At 42.0% G+C, this 15716-nt stretch overlaps 1 protein-coding gene across 1 annotated transcript; it reads left to right on the forward strand.

Moving 5' to 3' along the window:
• The first annotated feature begins 661 nt into the window (after positions 1 to 661).
• Positions 662 to 15361, forward strand: LOC139200012 (phosphatidylinositol transfer protein alpha isoform-like). The gene is made up of 12 exons (XM_070829241.1): positions 662 to 789; positions 2866 to 2896; positions 7769 to 7914; positions 10608 to 10699; positions 10924 to 10931; positions 11327 to 11401; positions 12118 to 12201; positions 13105 to 13182; positions 13301 to 13411; positions 13655 to 13777; positions 14190 to 14260; positions 14351 to 15361. The coding sequence occupies exons 1-11, from the start codon at positions 773 to 775 to the stop codon at positions 14235 to 14237; spliced, it is 813 nt and encodes a 270-aa protein (XP_070685342.1). The 5' UTR covers positions 662 to 772; the 3' UTR covers positions 14238 to 14260; positions 14351 to 15361.
• Positions 15362 to 15716: the final 355 nt, after the last annotated feature.

Genomic DNA, 15716 nt, shown 5'->3' on the forward strand with positions numbered 1-15716 from the left:
AGAGTCTCACTGTAGCACCGATGCTCCTGATAAACGAGATGACTTTCCTCAGCATCGTTTTAAAGACAAAGGAACATCCCAAGTGAACGTTAACTGTCTCAGCTGTTGTCTCGTGAACAGGTTGAACCAGAGATGACAGGTTTGACCACACTGGGCCTTTCACACACACACACACACACACACACACTGAGAAGACAAGGAGATGTGCACTAACAGGTGCTCACTGAGTTGTAACAAATAATTCAGTGGTAAATAAAAGTTTGGGCATAATTGTTAGTTGTATTATAAGGAACTCACAGCGTGACAATGTGGTGGAGCCCACTCAGGAAATAGAAGTCACGTGATTCCTCCCGCTTTAAACCACAACGGGCACATGTCTATGTGGAGGTTTAGTCTTATTAATCATCATGAAAATGTCTACCGTGAATAGAATTGAAACTAATGTATTTGTTGCAGAGGCAGCGACAGCAGTGGAGTTAGTAGTAGAAGAAGAACTAGTAAAACCGTGTAGGACAGTAATTAAAGCTGTGGTAGGTGTATACGTCATACAGCTAAGATTTCTGAAGGTTTAGCAGGTGCACTTGAACGCAGCATAAAGTCACCTGAAACTAAAGGTGTGTGTCTCCTCCCCTTTCCACGCCGCGCCCCTCCGCGCGCTCCCGGCATCTTCCAGGAAGAGAAAGGCGGCGGATGAACGGCTGCTGGCAGCTTTAAGGAAGGGTTTGCAGAGGTTCCCACTCTCTACGGGCTGTTTGGTGCAGGAATAGTCAACATGCTCATCAAAGAATTGTGAGTATTTAACTTAGTAAAAGTACATTTTTTTTTATCCGATAGAAGAGAGACACGGGACTGTCACTGTCGCCCGAATCAGTTTTTCCTCACATGAGTAGCTGTTACCTGGGAAGGGGAGCGGGATACTGCCGCCGTAGTCCATCTAGTTGTATCTCGTTAAGTTGTTCCGGTGTGCTTTGCATTTGTGGCTTTTCAGCAGCTCAGCTTGGCTCAGAGTTGTCTTGGGATTTATAGGTGGAGCGATATATTTGAACCAGTGGTGTAAATCCACCAAATGTTAAACTAGATTTGGTTTACACAGTTTACGTACTCGGTTAACTAAGCTGCTGACATTTCACTGCATTTTGGCAGGAAGAGGCAGGCTATGGGTGCGGCAAAGCAACTGTCAAAGTTTAATTTCTATTGACTTAAATCATTCTTTGAGGTATTTTTATATGCCGGAGTGGAGAAGTACCTTTTAAGGCTTCTGAAAAGACATTAATTCACATTTCATAAGGCATGCGCGTGAATTGACGAGGAGAGACATTCCAAATTTGCTAATGTTTGAACACAGTTTGTTTTTTTTGTTGTTGTTTGTTTATGTGTGTGTGTGTGTGTGTGTGTGTGTGTGTGTGTGTGTGTGTGTGTGTGTGTGTGTGTGTGTGTGTGAAAAATGGCTTGATTGAAGGGAATTAATTGATGAGCTTTTACATTTCTACATTCTTGCACGGTAGTTTTATGACTGTCATGTCATATGCACATCATTGTCAGAGTAATGTCCAGTAGCTGGCTGTCATCTGACCATGGTGCAAAGTACATACAAATACTCCCCTATGACAAATTATTACGCTTAGGAGGAAAAAATTCTACTTGTAAAACCAGACTAATTGACCCATTTAGTTAGACTCATAACTTATAAACTGATCATCTTTTTCTGTTACCATTTGAGTGCAGGCAAACATCTTTTTCATCATACCAGCCTTCACGTTCATGCCTGATAGGCTCCTCTTTCACTCTGATCTGTTCTAATGAAATATTCAGGCCCTGCTAGTCCTGCAACAGGTGGCGATTAATTGGCTATTGTATCATGAGCACACACACACACACAGCGTTTCCATCACAAGTTCCAGGCTTATTTGTTCTCTCACACTGGCAGTCTGTGTTCCAGTTTTCTAATTTCCTCTTTCTCTTCTCTAGGTTCCTATGACAGCGATACACTATCAGAGAACTGTCTTCCCAGTGTTAAAAATCAGTCAGTCCAAATACACTCGTCAAAAAAGTGCTCGCATTCAGATTCTGAAGTGCAGGGTGTGAAAAGATGGCAGTGTTAGGGAGAAGGAACAACATATATTGTTACCCTTGCTGTTTTTATGGCTTAGCAAGATTAGTAGTTTTATCAGACCCTTGCTGGGCTGCCATGTCTAAACTGTCTAACAGTCACCTCTATGGTCCAGCTGATTCACCCCGATTCTTGATTTTAATGCAGGTGCTCTTGAAGATTGTGTTTTCCATTGTCACACATATCTACAAGTCAAATTTCTTATGTGTGTTGAGATCAAATCCACACACTCTGAATGAAGGTGCAGGCATTTTTTCAGGTCTGACATGAAAACACATGAAATGTCATGGGAATCTACTGTTTTTGTCCCCCCCTTTTCCACTCTTATGCTAACTAAGCTAAGCTAAGCTGCTCATATTCACTGTACAGAAATGAGAGAGGAATCCATTTTTGTATCCTCTGGGCAACACAGTGAAATTCCCAAAACATCCAACTGTTCATTTTAGATTCCACGTCTGGAGAAGGCTTTAAAATGAATTCACTTGCAGGTTCATTTTGCTTTTCTGACATGTTTGGACATGTGACTGTTTATTGGTGTGCTGAGATTTTATAATCAGAAGGCTGTCTGTCTGTCTGTCTGTCTGTCAGTCAGTCTGTCTGTCTGAACTTAAAGACAACATGTTGGTGTGTTGACCTTTGATAATAAATCCATATCCACCTCTTAGAGGTCAACAGTACATTGCCATTGTTTTATTGTCTGTTTTCTGTCTGCACCCTAATGAATGCTTTCTTGTTTCCCCTCCTCTCTCCTGTAGCCGAATTGTTCTGCCCATCTCGGTGGACGAGGTGAGTTGTTTCCTTTCATTTTATCAACAACACATTTGACATCGCTGCGATGCAAATGTTGCAGATTTAGCTAAATTGCTAATTTTGCACTTCCCTTATCTGTTGGCAGTTTGGTTCCCACTGAGTCAGACTGTCGATAGTTGCAACCTAGAATATCAGCACTCATTTATTATAAATGCAGTTACATCACATTTGAAGTGAACAATTCAACTTTAAATGTTTGATAGATCTCAGGGCTGTTGCATAGAATTCCTCACTACAGAGGTTTGTGTTGTTCCCCTCACTTTCTGTATACAAAGTACTTCCGTATGTCAGTGACTCACAAGTTTAATTGTGGAGGTTCCTTCTCTCTGGTGTTAGCTGATTAACCTTTATTATTTTTCACTGTTTAGAATTATCCAGGCTGCTGCTGGTCAATGTATTTCAGTTATCACCATGCACCCGACCTTACAGCGCTCAGAAATGATAAGACACATCAGAGCAAATGGGATTTTATACATGCTACACTGAGTGGCTGCCCCTCGGATCACTATGTGCCTAGACGTGTTGTTGTTGGAGCCAGCCTGTCTCAGGACCGTCACTTTAGGCTGCCTTTAGATGCCCTTGCAGTTGACACACTTGGCTATCAGGTCCAGAATTTATTTAGCTGTGTTTAATCTACCATATGATTGGCTGCTACCTCATTATCAAGAGGCCAGGGTCAGCCTCTTTCCCCTTCATCAGTTGTGTGCTTCATGGAAGAACCATCAGGGTTTTATTAGCCTACCTCACCTGAATGCTATTGGCTCATTCTACATTTTAATCTAAATGTTCCATACAACACTGTACTCTTTGTTTTTCTGTTACTCAACACAAAGTGGAAGCCAGTATTTCACTAAGCCATGTAATCATCATTTGCGGTATGACCAGCTTTTCCTCTGATCCCTTTCAGTGTGAAGCGTTAGCTGGATTTCGGTATTGGTTGAGTAACTAATTCTTTGTTCAGACTGTCGGCCCAATTCTGTTTTTTTTTTTTGGCCTATTGGATCCAGATTGATGTTAGAAAGTCTGAACAGCAAAAAACAAAACACACACATGAAATTCAGTTTTTGCCAATGGGATCGAGGCCACATTTGGAGGTGGTTTGAAATGCAGTCGTTTGGATTGCAGTCAGGTTTCTACACATGCATCTGTGTCCAGATGCCCTCCTCCCTCAAATCAGACTTCAAAGTGTCTTTTTTTTTTTTTTTTGTCACTCCCAATGCGCCATGCAATGAAAAATGAGCACAGTCCAGAGCAGTATGATGGAGGACGTAGAGAGCAAGAGTCCGTGGAAAGATGCTGAAATAAGCTGCCTGCTGGCCCGTTTGGGGTCCTTCCACGTTGGAAAGCTGTGTCACCGGTGTATCCATTTACTGACGCCTACATTGTTCCCAAAGCAACCATGCTGATAGGTTAGTGATGTCACTTGCATATGACAGAGCGGACAGTCCGACTTCAAGGTCTAATTTGAGTAACAAATCTGATTTGCTGCATTCAAAATTAGGACACTAGGGAAGCTTACTTGAAAATATATTCTAACTGGGCACAGGTTATAAAAAAACTAAGCTATGGAATTACTCCGTATTAGCTGTCTGTTCCTTTCAGTCAGTGTCACATAATAGCTTTTATATTCATGGTATCAAAGAAACATTTCAAAACATGACTATGGATATTAAAGTTTGTACAGTGGCAAACATTTTCACAGTTAAATTATTTGGTTTGATAAGTTGGAGAAAAAAAACTTTCTTTGGACAGAGGGTAGCTGATTGTATGTTTCCAGTCTTTATGCTAAGCTAAGCTAATCAGCTGCTGGCTGTAGCTCAATATTTTCAATACAGACATGAGCAAATAAGTGTGTTTCCCAAAATGTCGAGCTATTCCTTTCTTCACTAAAGTCACGTTTTAGGCAAAAATAGAGGCCACGTTGTCCTGGCTTTCAGTCCCAAGTGTAGGTCAGGCTCCAAAAACACTGGGCTCTACACTTCCCATAGTACAGCTTGGCGGTGTCTTTATTAAACCGGCTTGTCTGATAAATGACCATGTCTTGTAAACCCCCCCGCCTCATACTCCCCATGACAAGAAAACTGAGGTTGATTGGTGGGATGCTCCTTTAATCAAGAAATTCACACATCATAATACATAACAAAAATAGTTGTTAGTCACCCCCAAGTGTTTTAGTAATGAATGGAAAAGTATTCACAGGAGTGATTATTTTCACAGTCATCTACATTTTGGTAAATGCACGCTGCATGGAAAAGTTAATGCAGAACAACTTTTCAACAACACTTGAGGGATGGTGCTGCCTGGAGCGGTCAGGTCATGTGACTGAAATATTGCATAACGATTTAACCCAGTGATTGTTGTTCTTATTATAAAACAATGCAGCTGTCATTCAGAGTCGACTCCTTGTTTTTGACAGTTAACCACGATCATGGGTTCACTTATTCTCTGACAAACTTGACAGACGGAGCACTTTGCCTCAGCATGTTTTGTGATGACCACCTCCGGTCAGGTTCAGCTGGTCTGATGTGTCCAACTGAATGTCACGTCCCAGCCCCTGAGCCACTCAGGGAAGCCTGCGCCACGCCTGGCTGTCCTTGACAATGAGACAACACACTGGTTTTACACGACAGGTCACATTCCTAAGTTCCTACTCACAGTGGCAAGGCTGAACATCTGCAGCCACCAAAATAGGTGACGAGCCTGCAGACAGTCTGCTCTGTCTGTAGGACTACAAGGTTTCTGTTCAGCTAAAGTACAGGTGGTGGCAGACAGTGGTGGAAGAAGCACTCAGATGCTTTACTTAGTAAAAGTACCAATATCACTATGAAGAAGTACTCCATTTCAAGTGAAAGTCACTCACCTGAAACCTTGCTTAGTAAAAGTACTGAAACATTATAATAAAAACGTGATTAAAGTATGACATGTAAAAGCATTTGTTCTGTGAATTATGGTTTAGTATATTGTTAGATTATTAATACTGATGGGTCTGTGTAGTGCAGTCAGTGGAGCTGCTTTTCAACACCCTGTACAGTGAAGTTTGGTAGTTTAGTCCAGTGGTTCCCAACCTTGGGGTCAGGCCTCTCCAAAGGGTCACCAGTTAAACCTGAAGGGCCGTGAGAGGATTAATGGAAGCCAGAGGGGAGGAGGAGGGGGGGCAGAAATAAGGTTCTGATGTGAAAAGGCCCATCGGCCACTTACAGATGTCTGAGACACGACTGTGCAGCCATTGGTTCAATCTTTATTTAACATAGCAAACATGTCTTTTAGAAGCAAATCATCCATCCATCCATTGTCTACACACCGTCTATCCTTAAGGTTGGCAGGGGGGCTGAGCCAGTCCCAGCTGACATTGGGCGAGAGGCAGGGTACACTGAAAAATCACAGGGCCAACACATGGAGACGGAAGTCACAATGCTTTCAGAGTCATTCAGAGTACAATGCTTTCCTCTGAAATATAGCGATATAGAAGTATAAAGCGCCATAGAATGGAAATACTCAAGTAAAGTACAAGTACTTCAAAAAGTAAAGTTAAAGTAAATTTAAAAACCTTTTCCACTGAAGTGATTTGAACACACTGCGGCACTGTTGACCATCCATACGTGCAGGAAGTGACATTCAGCTGCAGTGTGTGTGTGTGTGGCCAGGCTGACGGCACCAGTGGTGTGAGTCACTCTTTCCAGTGTCACAGCACTTTTGCCTGACTCAGGAAGAGTTTGAACTAAGGGGTTTGGAGGAGGAAGAGGAAGAGAAGATGGAAAAAAGATGAAGAAACGGCTTGCTTTGCTGTTTTTCCAATGCTGAAGTCTGTGTCTGGGACACCTAAAGGAAACTGGTTAACTAGGGGTCATTTCCACGAATGGTTTACTGAGCTCATGACACTGATTCTCAGCAGGGGTGTTGAACTTGTCTGTCCATTCTGTTGTCTCTCTGGGGTTATCGTTTATTTTCATTCATTTTGCGAGTTATATGGTACAACATTACTGTACTTTTTCAGGATTACCTAAGCACTGTGGTGAAACATCCAACACACAAATTGTTTAGGAGGAAATCCTGTAAATCCCATTGTTTGAAGATTGAGCTGCTCAGTGCACTAGTTTTCCAATAGCCAATAATTAGCCAATGCTAAGGTATGCAGAGGCTAGTGCTGTGTTTTTTAGGCTGTTCCCATAGGAGAGAAGAGTTCATTCACTTTGATTAAATAAAGTGAAAATGTTTATTGGTCGGAAAATCAGACAGCAGATATTCATTCCATCTGGTGAACTTTTATACAACAGACATTTTGATTTGTCAAAAAACTTAAGAACTTAAAGCTGTTTATGGATTATTTGCAGCGCAACAAGCTGTAAAACACAACGCTGACATGTTATCATCTCATAAAGTTAGCAAATGGTTGCATGCTTACGTATCCAGCACAAACAGAGCTGCTAAATGCTCCGCCGTGTTCACCGCTGGTTGCTCTTTTGGTGCCGGGCAGGTAGCGTACAGTGACTCTGAGCTTTTTTGCTGAAAACGAGGCAGATAAAAGTCGAGGTTGTGTGGCAGAAAAACAAGACGATGAGCTAAAATGCTCCATAGAGCTGAGGGACACTGCAGAGTCAGTCTCTCTGTGTGTTATTCTCTGTGGCTTCCTCACTTGGAGCAACCACTTTGACAGTACACATTTAATCTGCAGCTGTGACGTCCACAGAGGGAAGCTTATCACTGAAGGGTAGTTCCTTCCAAAGTCTCTGAATTGATCAGCTTAAAACATGCATCAACACGTAATTTGGGATGTGAAAATGGATTGAAGTAATTTGGGTATGAATGTATCTGTAAACATTAACCATACCCACCCTTTTGTCCCTCCAGTACCAGGTGGGCCAGCTGTATTCAGTGGCAGAGGCCAGTAAGAATGAGACGGGTGGAGGAGAAGGTGTGGAGGTGTGTGCCAACGAGCCGTATGAGATGGACGGAGAGAAGGGACAGTACACCCACAAGATCTACCACCTGCAAAAGTAGGCAGCTCAGTTCTGCTACACACACACACACACACACGCACACACACACACACACACACACACAGCGACGCACTGAGTAGGAATACACAGAAATTATAGTACCACTCTCTGATAAGGGTTTTTATGTTGTAAGTAATGGCTTTATCAATGATTTAAGTCATTTACTAATACTGCATGGCCGTATTACCGTATTTTCCGCACTATAAGGCGCACTTAAAAGCCTTTAATTTTCTCAAAAAACGACAGTGCGCCTTGTAATCCGGAGCGCCTTATATATGGACCAATTGGTTAATTGGTTGATCCATACTGGTTGTACACGGCCCCAAAATGGCACCTTCCAAGAGACACGCTTACGACGCAGAGTTCAAGCTCAAGGCTATCGGTCACGCAGTAGAATATGGGAACAGAGCAGCAGCGAGAGAATTCAACATTAATGAATCAATGGTACGGAAGTGGAGGAAGCAAGAAGATGACCTGCGCCAAGTTAAGAAAACTAAACAGAGTTTCCGAGGGAACAAAGCGAGATGGCCACAGCTAGAGGACAAACTCGAACAGTGGGTTGTTGAACAGAGAGCAGCAAGTAGAAGCGTCTCTACAGTCACTATTCGAATGAAGGCAACAGCACTAGCACGGGACATGAACATCGATGAATTTCGAGGCGGTCCTTCTTGGTGCTTTCGTTTCATGAAAAGACGTAATCTCTCCATCCGCACACGAACTACTGTCTCGCAGCAACTGCCAAAAGATTACCAAGAAAAGCTGGTCACTTTCCGCGCATACTGCAAAAAGAAGATCACTGAAAAGAAGATCCGGCCAGAGCACATCACCAACATGGACGAGGTTCCACTCACCTTTGATATTCCCGTGAACCGCACTGTGGAAAAAACGGGGACCAGTACGGTGTCTGTACGCACCACAGGGAATGAGAAGTCATCCTTCACTGTAGTTCTCGCCTGCCAGGCTAATGGCCAGAAACTTCCACCCATGGTTATTTTCAAGAGGAAGACCTTGCCAAAAGAAAACTTTCCAGCCGGCGTCGTCATCAAAGCTAACCCGAAGGGATGGATGAATGAGGAAAAGATGAGTGAGTGGCTGAGAGAAATTTACGTTAGGAGACCGGATGGCTTTTTCCACACAGCTCCGTCCCTATTGGTCTACGACTCCATGCGCGCCCATATCACCGATGCTGTCAAAAAACAAGTGAAGCGAACTAATTCGGAGCTTGCCGTCATTCCGGGTGGATTAACTAAAGAACTCCAGCCGCTAGATATTGGTGTCAACAGGGCGTTCAAAGCTAGACTGCGGACTGCGTGGGAGCAGTGGATGACAGAAGGCGAACACACGTTCACCAAGACGGGGAGACAGCGCCGGGCGAGTTACGCCACTATCTGCCAATGGATCGTGGATGCCTGGGCTGATATATCAGTCTCAACTGTGGTCCGAGCTTTCACGAAGGCAGGAATAATCTCTGAACTGCCAGGCAACAGCAGCGACACTGACTTGGATAATGACGAGAGGGAGCCGGGCAGGTTGGATGCCGTACTCGCCCAACTGTTTAATTCGGACACTGAAGAAGAAGAATTCGAGGGATTCGTGGACGAGGATTGAACTGAAAAAGTGAGCTTTACGTGTTATACGTAACTGAACAATGTTGAGTTATGCACTAACGTTTGATTTAGTGGTATCAGACTGTTTCTTTTACTACGTGTTTACTGAACCAGGGAAAAGTTCCCCTCCACGTTTGGGAGAAGAGTGAGCAAGACTGGGAGATATTGTTTAATATGCACATTAACGTTTGAACAACGTTACCATGGGAGTGAACGGAGTTGTCAGAACGCTTAATAAAGTTTGACTTTATCTGACTGTTTTGTTGACATTCCTTTTAGCACAGCTCCATCTAGTGGATGCACAACGCAACCCCAGTCAAACGTTTGACTGCAGTATCTTCTATTCTATGCGCCTTATAATCCAGTGCGCCCTATATATGAAAACAGTTCTAAAATAGGCCATTCATTGAAGGTGCGCTTTATAATCCGGTGCGCCTTATAGTGCGGAAAATACGGTAATCCTCCTTCAGCATGACACTTGATTTATATCTTTTTACTTCAACAGGAAGACCAATCCAGTTATTAGATCACTTACCCTGTGATGAAGGGATATAAAGTTACAACACATGCTCAGACAGAAAGCCAATATTCAGTGAAAATGTCATTCGCTTCAACAATTTAATTAAAAAAAAGTATTACATTTAATTGAAAAATGCATTTTTTTTGTTGACACGAACAGGAAAAAACTGTATGAAAATGTATTTTGATTTGTGTATTCAGACTCTATGGCTGTTCACTGTCAGGACAGCACGACTTCAACAGGGTCAATTTGTATGTCAGAGTTCACCAGTTGATCAGATCAGAACAGATTTTATCGCCCTCTGAGCAAATGCAGTGATCCTGGTGATTCCATTGAAACAAAGATCTGCAACACAATGTCATGTTGTACATCATACTGTACCTGCACATTATGCTATTATAGCTGGAAAGCATTTGATGAACAGAAAACTGGGACATAGGATGCTAACACTGTTAAACTACAAAACTGCACCCTATGTTTCTGTAAGTCTGTGAGTGGATACATTTAGCTATGAGGATTAGTTTTGTGTGTGATTACATCAATGCCTATTTGTGTCTCTGCAGGAAAGTGCCAGGTTTTATACGGATGTTGGCTCCAAAAGGTTCACTCGAGATTCACGAGAAGGCCTGGAACGCATATCCTTACTGTCGAACTAGTGAGTCTACCACACACACACACACGCCGCATGTTGGTGGACAATGAAAAATATAAGTCGGTGCCTACGTTGTACAGTAAAGACCAACAGCAGCTGTTTGTTTGCAGTGCACAGTTACAGTGTGTGCCGTGGAACTGATGTTTGAAAGCCGTTTTCTAAAACCATGTCTTCCCTTTTCTTTCTGATCCACCCTCCATCACGGCCCACGCTCTCCTGTGATGCAGTCCTTACGGTAAGCATTCTCACAGTTTGAGTTTCCACATAGAAGTTCAAATTAAGTTCACCTTTCTACACGCTGTATGTGTTTGAATTGAATTTGAACTTTTTATCCTAAATATGGTCCATGTTTTCTGACTGTACTTTAGTGAGTGAAGTTAAAACTGAATAAAGTGCTGAGTGAAACATTGTTGAAGTTAACACATGAAAGATGAGACCATGTTAGGCGAAACGTGACACTGCAAGCTTGACTTCACACAGTGCGTGTATGTGTGTGCTGGGCTCACATGCCGGTGCTAATGTTTTATGCGTGGACTATAGTGCATTAATGCACCTGTCCGCAAACTGTCGCACAGACACGGCAGCATAACTGTTGTCTGACTCTGTCATGTGTCCCGCTCATGCTTCCAGAATACCTACATGGAGGGCAACTTCATGATTAAGATCGAGACGTGGCACAAGCCTGATATGGGGGATCAGGACAATGTAAGTCATGTGATCTTGCCATCGTACTGTCATACTTTACTCAACACATACATGGAGCAAATGCAGGTATAGTTGTGTAAGTGATGACTTGGACTAAGTTAAGTTATTGACTGCAAGAGGAAATTGGGGACAAAATAACAATCCAATAATGTAAATATTTGTTTAGCACCTTTAAAAACAGTTTGCAAAGGGTTTTGACAGAAAAGAAAAACGGGGTGCTCAGAAGGCAGTATAATAAGAGAAAGCCGGAGTTAAGATACAGTTAGAACAAGAAAACGAAAAGAATCAAAAACACCATAGAGAGAAGACAGAGAAAGATAAGGAGGGTAAAAGACATAGCAAGACAATAAAAACCACCAAGGAATGTAAATATAAAGTAATACAAATAAAAGAACAAAAGCAATTGAAAGATGACATTGCATAAAAGCAGGTCTATAAAAATGGGTTTTTAGAAGTCACTGACTCTGTGAGCCTTATCTGCTTAGGCAGGACGGTCCAAGCCTGAGGGCTCCTAATGGCAAAAGCAAGGCCACTTTTAGGTTTAAGCCTTGATTTTGGAACAGCCAACAGGGCCCCACCTGAGCATCAGAGCATGGAGGATAGTACCCCAACAATCACTGGTGTGCATAATGAGGCCTGTTATCCTGTCTGACCTGTGTTCCTTGCCTTTACTGAGCAACTGGCCTAACTGATGGTATGATTTTGCTTCACTGCAGGTACATGGACTGGACAAAAGCATATGGGAAAAGACAGATATCGTTAACATTGACATTGCTGACAACAGTTGCATAAGTGCAAAGGTAAGGACACAGTCCGATTCTACAATCAGCACCCAGAGTCCTACATTTTATGTTTAGGTAGCACATCTATTTACTAAAGGTGACATGCATTCAGCCTGAACCTTTTGGTACAGGATCTTGGGTTCGGTATGTGACTTTCCTTCGGTATGCTAACAGTATGTGACCCAAACAATTACTGCCAAAATAGTTTAGTAATCCTATTACTCCAACTTGTGGAACAATAATTCTAGAGGGCAAGTACGCTGTAACATCTTGGTAATGCACCACTCATGGATATGCTACCCTGGGACTGTCACTATAACACTATTGTTATTAAAACATGCACCCTTATCTCCAAAGTGAAGATATATCACCCTCCCCTGCCCCTCTCTGTGAATGTCAGCCTTTCACGCCGCCTCTGAATGAGGCCATTCTGAACAGCTATGGACACATTTGATTTCTGCCATGGTCAAACAGAGAACCAGTTCTGGGACAGAGAAAATGTGTGGTCCTTAATAAGTATGAAAGTAAAAGTAGTGGTTTGGTCCCTGTGGCTGATATTATGAATGGCATAGTTAGATCATTAATACTGAAGCATGACTGCTAGACACTGCATTTGAGGAACATGATACTGCTGTAGCTGCTGGAAGTGAAGCTGGTTTAACTACTTTATGACAACTGAACCATAAATCGGCAGAAAACTGCTGTCAGCAGGTGTCCTGGCTCCCTGCAAGAAAGAGAACTGTATTTTCCTTTTCCACTGCATCCAAACTAAACTGTTTTAGTAGAACTTGAATTTTGTGTACCGCTACACCCCTGGTATCTATTTAACATTCAGTATAACCAACCAGCTGCTTATTAGGCTGCTTCATATTTGTCACGGCTACACTGTACATCATTGAACTGGCTGCATTAACTCTTTAGGACTACAAAAAAGAGCACGATCCGGCCATCTTTAAGTCACAGAAGACGGGTAGAGGGCCTCTGGGACCTGACTGGAAGGTACTACACCTCCTATCACTCTTCACTGTGGCTCACTTCATTAAAGAAATGACACTGAGTTTAAAGGCCTGGAGAATTTTGTGTTTTTTAACTTGTCTTTGCATCCACGTGTTTGCAGAAAGAACTTGCTAACAACCCCAGCTGTCCACACATGTGTGCCTACAAGCTAGTCACTGTTGAATTCAAGTGGTTTGGACTACAGGGCCAAGTGGAAAAAAACATTCAAAAGGTATAGAATTGCTGTTTTTTCTAGGACAAAATGTGTTTTTTGGCGTACATTGCCTTCTGGTGGCCAATATATGAATTTCTGCACGAAGGAGATTTCATTTTGCCTTGAGTAGAAAAGGCACACAATACCAAAGACGTACTTCGGACTACTTTTGTTTCATTTCTCTCTGTAACCTCTCTGTCTGTTCACTCCTCCTGTTTGTCTGCTGTGTCCTCGCACTACACACCCACTCTGTCTGTCCAGGTGGAGAAGCGTCTGTTCACCCACTTCCACAGACAGCTGTTTTGCTGGATAGACAATTGGATTGATCTGTCGATGGACGACATACGACGCATGGAGGATGAGACAAAGACAGAGCTGGATGAGGTGACTGAACACAGCATACTGTACATGGCACCACTGTTGGAGGGCAGAGCGTACCTCAGTGAAACCATTTTTGTCGCCTCTCATGGAAGCTTGTCACTGCCACCATGACAAATATTTGCTCCATTTCTCCTCATAATACAAAAGATTTCTCCTTTGAACAAAATTTTGGAAGCAAATGCTATAGCATTTGACTGATAAAAAGTAATGCTGTGCTCTTGTGAAGGTACACCAAGTATTGCCATGAATAGATTTTTCCCACAATAGCATAGTCGCTATAGAGTCATACATAAACTCTTTATGCCGTTGCCATAGTCTTTACAATATTTGTCGTCAGCAGCAGTGCCTGTGCTGAATAAAAGAAACCAGGTATTTGTGTGTCCTTCTCAGTAACACATGTCTCTCCGTGTCATAGATGAGGGTGAAAGATGAAGTTAAAGGCATGGGATGTGACGACAACTGATGGCATTTGACTTGGCTACCCCTGTGAGTATCAAACTAATGATTTGGTGACGTTTAATGGTTGTAAATTTGAACAGGATTAATCAGTCTCATTTTTCTGTACTTCCTCTTCAGATCACTTTTTGGAGGATTTGACTTAATCGAGCTCAGACTCCTCACCTTGGACACTGGACCCAGAACAACTGGATAGGCATAATCAAGAATACCACACTTCCATCCTAATAAAATTTGCTCTTAATAAGAGCTCATTATTGTAAAGCAATTGTGTGTATTTATGTACTACATTTGACTACAGCTACAGCAGCTTTTAGTCTTTTAGTTGAAAATCAGGTTTGAGGATGAAGTGTTTTGGTTTATGCCTGTTCTGTCTTCATTTTGTAAAAACATGAATAAAAAGGTGTGGGTTGTTCTGAGGGAACATTTCTGATTACCGTTCTCCTTTTTAATGGCATTTTCTGGGGTTTTGTTCTTTTTCTTGATTTTTGTATTTTCTAGTTCTCAGTGGTTTATTGTTTACTCACCAGAGCATCTTTGACACGTCTTCTGTCTACATCCACAAATGCTCCACAGCTACTTGGATCTTAAAATGCTTTTAATTGACTAGGAAAAAAATAGGCTGTAGTGATTTTGAGAAAATTCTGTTAATTTCCTGTTCACAAAGTGCACATATCGTTCTGTTTGTCAAACTGGAAATTCTCCAACCTCATGTGATTAAAATGTCACAAGTAATTTAAGTCATGTCATGATGGCTGGAGGCATTACAACTTAAAAAAAAAATAAATAAAAATGCTGCTTCTAATTTATGTCAAATATGAGGTGGTTTACATATGACATGTTTACTTCAGAAAGACTCCATCAGAGACATTTAATATAATTCCAGAGTAAACTGTGCCTGCTTTCAACTGGGTGATCACTTGCAGTTATGTAATTGTAGCTTTGGGTTGAGGTTTTGAGTGTTGGTGATGATAATATGATGAACCTGAACTCAGCAGATTTTAAAATGATGAAGCCGATCTGTCTTGATAAAAGTTTGACCTATGTAAAAGTCATGTCCTGTGTTGAATGAAATAACCTGGATAACGAGTTATACGATTGTGTAGTTTATTAAAGACAATGTATTCCTTGCTTTTTGTATGTTTTTGCATTGCTTCTCTGTTGTTCTCTGAGACAACTAAGTCTATATTAGTGAGCTGAGCCCATCCCATCCTTTTGATTCCAGCCAGGAAAAGACCACACTGTTTGTGAATTTAAATCACAAATTATCACAGAAGAAGAGTCCATTCATGAAATGTAATCTAATAAGAAGCTGTGTTGTGCTTCACCAGTAGCAACGATACAACTGCTAGTTTGAATCCTTCATAATAAAAGCATCCTCACATAGGTTAACTGTATGGAAACAACCCGTATGCCACAAAGGGTGCACATACACTGTTAAAATGCCTGTTTTCACTTTATTACTTTATCCTCACACTAACGTTAA

This window comes from Pempheris klunzingeri, chromosome 4 (assembly GCF_042242105.1).
Source record: "Pempheris klunzingeri isolate RE-2024b chromosome 4, fPemKlu1.hap1, whole genome shotgun sequence".
Classification (NCBI taxonomy): Eukaryota; Metazoa; Chordata; class Actinopteri; order Acropomatiformes; family Pempheridae; genus Pempheris; species Pempheris klunzingeri.

What these genes read in the sequence shown, in the direction of transcription:
- LOC139200012 (XM_070829241.1), top strand. An exon ending in TGCCCATCTCGGTGGACGAG is followed by an intron (nt 2,897 to 7,768) that starts GTGAGTTGTTTC and finishes TTGTCCCTCCAG; the next exon opens with TACCAGGTGGGCCAGCTGTA. An exon ending in ATATGGGGGATCAGGACAAT is followed by an intron (nt 11,402 to 12,117) that starts GTAAGTCATGTG and finishes GCTTCACTGCAG; the next exon opens with GTACATGGACTGGACAAAAG.